This window comes from Gastrolobium bilobum, unplaced genomic scaffold (assembly GCF_033153095.1).
Source record: "Gastrolobium bilobum isolate Gb01-03AN ecotype WA unplaced genomic scaffold, APGP_CSIRO_Gbil_v1 utg17219, whole genome shotgun sequence".
In the NCBI taxonomy this organism is placed as follows: Eukaryota; Viridiplantae; Streptophyta; class Magnoliopsida; order Fabales; family Fabaceae; genus Gastrolobium; species Gastrolobium bilobum.
This window is the reverse complement of record NW_026897120.1, coordinates 75,333-84,876: the sequence shown is the minus strand read 5'-3', so window position 1 is coordinate 84,876 and position 9,544 is coordinate 75,333. Positions and strand designations below refer to the sequence as shown.

General features: G+C 31.5%; 1 protein-coding gene across 1 annotated transcript; it reads right to left on the bottom strand.

Annotated features, from left to right (window-relative positions):
• Positions 1-7,721: 7,721 nt before the first annotated feature.
• Positions 7,722-8,556, bottom strand: LOC133304336 (NDR1/HIN1-like protein 6). Its single transcript, XM_061504352.1, has one exon. It carries the CDS (start codon positions 8,480-8,482, stop codon positions 7,724-7,726), a length of 759 nt encoding a protein of 252 aa, XP_061360336.1. The 5' UTR covers positions 8,483-8,556; the 3' UTR covers positions 7,722-7,723.
• Positions 8,557-9,544: the final 988 nt, after the last annotated feature.

The following is a 9,544-nucleotide window of genomic DNA, read 5'->3' as shown; positions in this document are numbered from 1 at the left end:
AAATAATAACAAGCACAAGGGAAGACAAGAGTGACAGCTTAACCCACAAAGAAGACACCCTTCTCCAACAGCTTCATCTCTTTTTTGCTGCCACATTAATTGAGCCTTCATCAATGCCCACTGCACCACTACAAATCACAAGTCCAATTCAGTAAACTTATATTACAAAAATCCATAAAGGAAAGTTAAAACAAATATACCAGCATAAGGAAATGTATATACCTACTATAGGCTAAGTTTGGTGCCACATTTTCTTCATGCCATGGCCACTGTCTTCAACTTGTAAAAGCATTCACAAAAATGATGTGTCCATGGTGCCAGTCAAGTTTATATACATAAGTCTATGAAGTATAAACTTTAAAGCAAATACGACTAAGGGGACAATTATTTCGAACAAAATTCACAAGCCACAAACACAAATATATAACATCTAAACCGAGTACATCATGTTAAGGTTTAATTTGGCTACAACCCTTCATACCGTTTACAGCTTGGTTTCTAACCATCTTTACACCATACAAAAAAGTTTACAAAGGAAATACATAATTCCAAGTGAACTACCTCACTACTTGTTATATAACATAAACCCCATTGCTACACTCTGAGTAATTAGCAAAATAACCAACAGCTTCACCAACGTGTCCTTCTTAACGCAATCAGCACAACCAGGTTCATCAACCCACTGAAAAAAGTTACACTTCTGTTTTGTTGAGAAGTTCGGGCAACCAAGGAACTTCCTTCCTGGAATTCTTGGTGTGGTAGACTTCCGCAAAACTGCCCTCATTCCGCAGCCACACATGGTCAGCTTTGATGAGGAAGAACATGACGAATCCCCAGAAAAAACACTTTCGTACCTGCATTTGCCAATACCGTCTCCACCCATTCTACCTTCAAGCTTCAATCTTCAGCTGATGACACAGCCAACAATGACTGTGATCCCTCCTACAACAACAATCATGTGGATATGAGTTAAGAACATACACAGTGTTCCAAAATATTGAAGTGCACATACAATTGACTCGTACTCTTTCACATCAAACTGAATGTCGTTTTTTCCCCACCCCAAAACATTTTTTTGTTGACTCCATTTTTTGTGAGAGGCAACATAAACAGTAATTATGTCACAATATTTTCATTAAATTTCCAAAAAACTTATTACTAGCATATAATCGGTCCAAAACCTAATCCAATTCTGGTGGTTTAGGGTTCAAAGTCTGATTTTCTAAAACTCATATTTTATGGGACTCACAGACAAGGAAAGTAAATGTATTCATCACAGGCTACCTTTACCTATTGATGGCCAGGTAGTATTCGAACAAACACATGAAAGACGGAAACCTTGGTAACAGCTGGAATAGACGACTGAACCTGATGAGTTGCTTGTACAAGTTTGCCTTCTCCGTCGACTGCAACCACAACGAGGACTGAACAAATGCGGCCTCCACAAAACCACGACTTCCCAATCATACGACACCCCTCTTTTCCAGATGGCTGAAAAAGTATGTCTTCTTTCTCACACCAAGAACTCAGATGTGTTCGTCGAGATGTTCGAATATTGGAAAGATAACGTTCGAATAGTGAAAAGCAAACTTATTTCAATAATAACGTATGGATAGGGACATTTTAGTAAAACAACATAACATTCCCACAAATATATTCCCGGAAATATTTCATCATACCAAACACCTTTTTACTAACTTTTCAGTAAAATATATTTCTAACTATATGTCAGTAAACATTGTTTCCTGGCTAAAAAAAATTTTCTCTTATACCAAACGCCCCCTGAATGCATATGGATGCATGTTGTGAGACAAGTTTTTCATATCTCGGCTCGTTAAATTAAATTTGCTTTTGGCATCTTTATATCTTCCGGGCAACGATAACACCTTTCCAGGTGGCTTTTTGTAATTTGTATAACATGCGTTACAAGCCGACTATCATTTCCACATCTCGTGTGCATATAATGCAAACTGTAAGAACGTCTTTCAACCGTCCTGTCTTGTGTATGATTTTATAATTTTACCCACGCCTTTTCATTTCGCGGGTTCAGCCGTTTGATTTACTTATTTTCTTTCTTTGTCTTCCCTCACATTCTCATTTCTTTATTTTCTGCTATCATTCATTTCTGGAGATTCTTTCGCCTTCCTAGTTGTCTTTTCATCTTTTCATCATCTTCAGTTAGGTACCTCTTATATCGCCTCAAAATATTCTTGTGTTTCCTCCTTGTCCATCACATCAAGACTCTGAGTTTTATTATCAGCTGAAGATTGCAGATTTTGGGCTTTCAAGAACATGTGATGAGAATTTCAATGAAGAGAATTGGAGGTACAAGTTTAGAGGGACTCCTATTTACATGTCACCAGAATCGCTGAGTTTAGGAAAGATAGAAGCACCGTTAGACATATGGTCTCTCGGTTGTATAGTTCTTGAAATGATCACTGGGTTTCCCGTGTGGATGGATAGCTTCAAACAGAACTGGATATATATAATGGTTCATGTTGGGATTTTGAAAAGAACACCAAAGATTCCCTCTGGACTGAGCTGGCAATGCAGAGACTTCTTGAAGAAATGTTTTATAAACAACCCAGCTGAAAGATGGACCGCTGACATGCTTCTCAAGCATCCTTATCTTCTTTATTAAGAATAGTATGTTAGTTTTTAGAGTGATTTTGGATCAATTACAACTCTTTATGTTTGCATGTGTACTTGGTCATTAATTGTTTGCACTCTGTTAATGTTATTATCATTGTTCGGTACCTTCTTTCCTTTAGTTTTTGTTATTGTTTACATCTATTTTGTTTAGAATAAATTCTGCATGGTATGTTATGCATAAACTGATGCTCGGGATTCAGTTGGGTAACCTTTTTTTTACTAATATCGTTAATTTCATATATATAGGGAAAAATGTTACTGCAGATAAGTTATCTGCATTTATTTCCAAAATGACGTCGTTTTAGTATTAAAATCTTAAAAAATTATAAATAGAAAGACTATTATAACCCTGAAATAAATTAAAATTACAAAAACATCATGATTTCTGTCTCAAAACGACGTCGTATTGGACATACTGCAGATAACTTCTCTGCAGTAACTGCAGAAAAAGCGAACCCATATATATATATATATATATATATATATATAGTAGTTTAGCTATACAGGTTTAGAATTACAATAATGTTTGTTTCTTGTTACCAAAAAAAAAAACAATGCATGTTTATATGCATGACTCACTTTGTGTAATTAGTTAATGTTTTATTAATTACGGGCACTATGTTGGGTATAACTGATTTTGTCTTGAGTTTTACTTAAATCATATAATTATAATTAAGGACCAAATAACAACTCAGAAGTGTTATTTGGTCTATAACCATAATTAACAGGCCTGTAAGTTTCCCATATTTACTGGGGATTGGGGAGGAATAAAGCGACCAAAGAAGAAAATGAGATGTGTTCAGTGACAATAGTAGTTTACTTATTAATGGAATCTAATTGTCTAATGTTGTGATTGCGAATGCAAAGATAAGTGTTAGGTGTTAGAGAAACAATTTCAACACACAAATTGTAACCAAGCATTGCTTGCCCATTTGCTCTATTCCTGTTTCTTAACTAGAAAGCTTTTCAAGATCTTTGCTAGTTGAGAATAGTCTTCAAGTAGTTGATGTTCTAAAATTCAAGTATTTAATCAATTAATATCTAACATAATAACGTTTTAGTGGATTATCTGTTACTTAAAATTGAGTTTTTTTAGAGTAAATAAAGTGAGTATATATATATCATTTTTTATTCAATTTCAATATGTATTAAAATTTTAATTCATTAAAACTTAAAAATATATACCCCTTACACATTTATTTTAAAAAAGGTAAAGTACATGAATAATTAATATTTAAATGAATTAAAAAATGTAAGTATATAATTTACAAGTATTAATAATATTTTAATTAATTTAAAACATGAATGGAGGAAGTAATTAATAATTTGACATACTATTACTCAAGGAGAAAAAAAATATTGTATCACTTAAACTAAGTCAAATCATTTATGCGTGAAATTTACATTGAAATTAAACTTTAAAATAAAAAACTTAAAAAATGGGACTATATTAAATGAGAGAAAATATGAAAACAAAATTTTATATATAATTCGAAGATAATTTTTTTAATTTAATTATCGTTATTCTTGTCAAAAAATTTCAGTTTAAAAGATCCCCACCTTTTTAATTTTTTATTTTGAATTTGAATTTAAATAAAAGAATTGATGGATTCGAGTAGCCATTTTCACTTTTATTTTTATTTCTTCCAAAATAAATAGTTATCGAATCACTTAGTCATACCTAGTTAGATAAATGATATACAAATATATAAATCAAGAAAAAAATAGGATAATCATGAGTATTATTATTTTGATGAAGCACTTCTTACATCCATTACCTTAAATTAGGAGAGGGAGAGACGCGTATTAGTGGTCGTTCCTCCCTAAATTTTGATTTTATTTTTTTTGGTGAACTTGATTATTTTGTTATTATATACAAAAAATAATATACATATAATAATAATAAACTATTGGCGCTAATAGTTTGATACTCCCAAAATAATACTTATAATAATTAATCTATTTTATCATTTTTAATATCACTTATAATTTTAATATTTTATTTTCGTCCTCCATCATAAAAAATTACATTATTAATAATCATAATTATCTTTTTTTTTAAGTAAAATATAGAATCCATTGAGAATATTTTATTTTTTTCACTTTTAATAACTTGTATTAATTTTAACTTTTTTTTATTTGAAGTTCAAATTTAAATTTAACTTTCTAAATTCAATTATTGTTATACTTGTCATTTGTTTAAGACTAATGTTAATAAAACCGGACCGACCCAGCCGAGTCGATCCGGGAACCGGTAAATAGGTTATATAATCGGTCCGGTTGAAGCAACGGACAGGCCATGCATCAGAACCGGTGCGACCCAGCCGATTTTTGTGAAAACCGTGACTCGATCGGTTAACTGATGACCTGACTCAAACCCAAAAAAAAAATTCCAAAATATTTTTTTCAAAAGAAAAAAATAAGGTACATATTTGAATATTTTTTTGCTTATTGACTTACATAAGTTATGTACCTTCAACACTAATATTATCTCAATTATGCACTATGCAGAAAATTTTGAATTTATTTATAGTTAGAGAAGTCATTTACTGAATCTGAAGTCCCGTATCACGATCATTATATTTTTGTTTGATCCTTTATTGGATAATAATATGTGATTTATTATTTTTATATTAAAATATTTGAAATTTTTATCATTTTTTTAGATATTTGAGTATGTTTATAATTTTTTAATATAAATTATAGAATTGCATATAATTTACCAGGTCAAGCGGTTGAACCAGTGACCTACTGATTGAACCAGTGACCCAATGTCCCAGTATATACCTCGACCAGGTCAATGACCGGACGAATTTTAATAACATTGGTTTAAACGTCATATCCTTTTTAAACATATATAACTTAATTGAATCAAAACACTAATGTAACAGATTTCATAGGAGTCATTAACTCAACATCCATTGGCGCTAGTGTCAACTTCCTTTCCCGCGAGTGTAAAATATATATAGGGTTAATATTTTCTCATGTTACATGAAAAAATATTTTTCTCCTACACACACAATTCAAAGATGGAACCCACTCTATACTTTTTCTCTATTATCTATTTTGTGACTGTGGGAGATTAATCTTTTCTCATGTAACATGAGAAAATATTATCTCATATATATAGGGGCACGATTCTTTGATACCGGTGTCAAACTTTGAAATTTGACACCAAATCTTATCTGTTGATTTTCGTCAATCAACGGTTATCATTAATTGAGAATCAAACTTAATAATTAATTATTATTGCCATATAAATAATAACAGTTGATTGACGAAAATGAACGGTTAGATTTTGATGTCAAATTTCAAAGTTTGACACCGGTGCCAAATGATCGTGCCCATATATATATATATATATATATATATATATATATATATATATATATAGGTAAAATTATTTCTGCAGCCGCTTTAAGTATAGCAACAACATGTGTATGGTTATGATTCCCCACATTTAATGCTTTCAAATATATGGATGGCAAATATTTGATTATTGCACGTAAAGCGGCTGCAGAAATAATTTTATCTATATATATATATATAATTATATATATAATATAGTAAAAATGAAAATTTCAGAGGTGATAATATATTTCCAGATGTTAAAGAGACGGTTATACTTATCATTTTTTTAGGCTCTTACTATATGTTTGGTTATCGTTGGACCAATTTGAAATCAACCACAATTATTTTTTTCTCTTTTTCAATCGCTGATCTCAAATTGATCAAACAATAACCAATCAGGTAGTAAGAGTGATAAAATAAAAATGGTAGTAAGTATAATATTCCCAATATTTAAATTTAAATATTTTTTTATTTTTTAAAATAACAAAAAAAAATTGATGAAGGAAACAATTCAACTCGTGGATAAGAACTAACTCAGCTCGCTAAATTATAGGACTTTAGGAGTTAGATTTAAAATATATCTTACCACAAAAAGATTTAATGAATTAGGGCCAAATATTGAGTTTTGAGGGTTGGCCCACGGATTTCAGCCTCTTTTGACACCTCTAGTGTTAAGTATGGGTTTAGATTAAGAAAGTCAAAGGAGTATAAGTGATTAAAAATAGAGAAAACATTTTCTCATGTTGTATGAGAATTCAACTCTCATGTTGTGACCCTTCGATTTGCGTGCAAAACTTTTCTTTTTTTAATAAATGTGGAGTCCACCACTAATTGAGTCACAACATGAGAATTAAATTCTCATGCAACATGAGAAAATCAAACCCCTTAAAAATATATATATAAAAAGATAAGTGATTCAAAAGTAAAATCATATAAGGAGTTTTCAATTTTTCTATTAAAAATAATATCATATTTGATAGATACAATACCAGTTCACATCCCTATGCACAATCATGTTTCTGAGGTGAGACTTATTGTGGCGATCCGTCTTGGGGAAGCAGGCCCATGAGCAACAGGCCCATGGGGATGAAGGAGCCTAGCAGCGGTGCCACTAGGCCCTATAGCTAGTGGGTTATCAGACATAGTGGGTTATACTTATACATGTTTAGGCCCTAAAGCTAACTTCCTTATAATTACCATATTTCCATTGCATTTTGTTTTTTCTGAAAAATTGTCTGCACCTAAAAATCAAATACGACTGCATTACATGTCATTGCATTGATGTAAGACCCACTTTTTCTCAAAAGAAAACGTTTTTTAGACTATAAAGCTGCAAGCATAATAGATGGGAAGTTTAACTGACATTATAATTATCAAAGCAGATTCTGAATTTAGGAAAAAACAAATAAGGTACCGTCTAAAACTTGCTGTCTGTTGCGTTTGTGTTACACAGTGCATAAAAAACCAACAATATTCGGAATTCAACATACTTAGTATATATAATATGTGAGTAAGAAGTGGCTGAAAAATCAAAATCAAAATACAAGAATTGTATCTCGAAGAGCTAATGGAGTGAAAAACTCACATCTAATCCTCCATCCCTTTATGTAAAATCTCAATGAAAAAGAGACCATAAAAAAATAAAATAAAATGAAACAAATAGTAATATAACAATATCATATTCTACAAATGAACAACAATGAATCTATTGCTAAAGAATTCATAGCCTAAGCCTGAACTTACAGCTATTGCTTGAAATTCTAATATCATTATTAGCACCAAGACTATCCACCACAAGCCTGCACCTAACCCTGAAATTGATTTTGAAGAGCTTCAACTTACCAAGCTTAATCCTCACAGGCTGTTTGACCTTAAGATTGAGTGGAATATTGTTTGTCTGTTGCAGCTGCTGCTGCACCTTATTTTCTAGACCAGTTGCATCTTGTGTTTGACCTGTTAGAGGAAGATTAAGCACTGTAGTGTTACGATGACCCTGGTAGAATTTTGGTAAAGACCCTTCACATAATTGTGTGTCCATATACCAAGCACTTATATGGCTTCCACCCACATAGTATATTCCAATCTTCTTGTTTGGATTTCTAGCAGTAATTGTCACATTGAATGTAACCTGAAGGCTGTTGTTATTATTAGAAGCCTGGAACTGGGTTATACTCAATTTGTCCACTGAGTATTTGGGAAGCTTTGGCCTAAATGCAAGGTATAGTGCCCCAACTGTGATTGCTATAGCAATTATCAGAATTAGCAATATGCTGAAAGTCCAACACAGGAATTTGCAGCAACAGCTTCTTTTCTTTGGTGGCTTGGAATGCATCACAGGAATGGTTCGTTGAGGAAGAGGTGGATGAACCATAGGGTCACCCATATCAGATTTAGAAGCATTACTAGGAACCAAAGGTGCTGTTGGTCTTTGTGGTGCCTCCACATCATGAACTGGATAAATTCTCTGATGATCTGACATAGTTGTTTCAGAAAAATTAAGCTCAAGAATATATATATGTGATCGCTGCAATTTTAGAAAGTTGCAGCTCTTGATATTAGTACTCTCTGATCTTTTTTTTCTCTGCTTTCTCTGCTATGTGTATCAATATATAGATGGGTCAATGGGGTGTAGTAAGGTGGGAACAGGAACATCTATAGGAGCAGGTCATGGCATTATGAGAAGGCATGAAGCTTCCAATGTTTGACTTGAATGGTTAAAAGGGTCACGATCGGGTTTTGTATTTTAATTTGTTTGATAGATTCATCAATCACATGTACCCAATATTCAACATTGCATCATTATAAACTAACGCAGTATATAAAGCCGTCCACCTAACTTTCTTTGCTATTAAGTATTATTAGGAGCCATAATTCTAGTATACAAATGTTTATACTGTTTTAATTAATCTTACATATTATTGGTCTATTATAGTCGTCAAATTACATCTCAAATAAAAATCTAACTCAAAATATGCATTCCTTAGAGTGGAATTGACAGTAATTTTCTATATCATGTTTACCCAAAAAAAAGTTCCATTTTTTTTCTTTATAATGATATATCATTCGTACTCCTCTATTCAGTGGCGAGCCACATGTAGTGTGGGTGTGGTCTCAACCCGGACTAAATTTTAACAAATTATATTTATTATATATAATTATATAATTAATTATAATTTGACCCAGATTAAAATTGTAATTTTGCCCGGGTTACAATTTGTAATTTGACCTTATGTGAAAACTTAAAATATTTTTGGTGAAAAATTTGGATAAGTTGTATTAGGTTACGTATCTAATTTCTACTTGTATATAAAAAAAAAAAATTTTTTAGTAAAATTAAAAAATATTTAATACAATTATAACTCTTCTTATTGTTGTTTACTCAGGTATTCTGTATTTAATATAATTTAAATATATTATAATATGAACTAACTAAAATTAAAAAAAATAAATACACATATAAATTTGAGTTTTATAATTCTCATTTAACATGAGATTTCAAATTTTCCTACACACCCTTCGATTTCCGTACTGACATGGGTCC

Coding starts and splice junctions, on each gene's coding strand:
- LOC133304336 (XM_061504352.1), bottom strand. CDS start 8,482: ATGTCAGATCATCAGAGAATTTATCCAGTTCATGATGTGGAGGCACCA.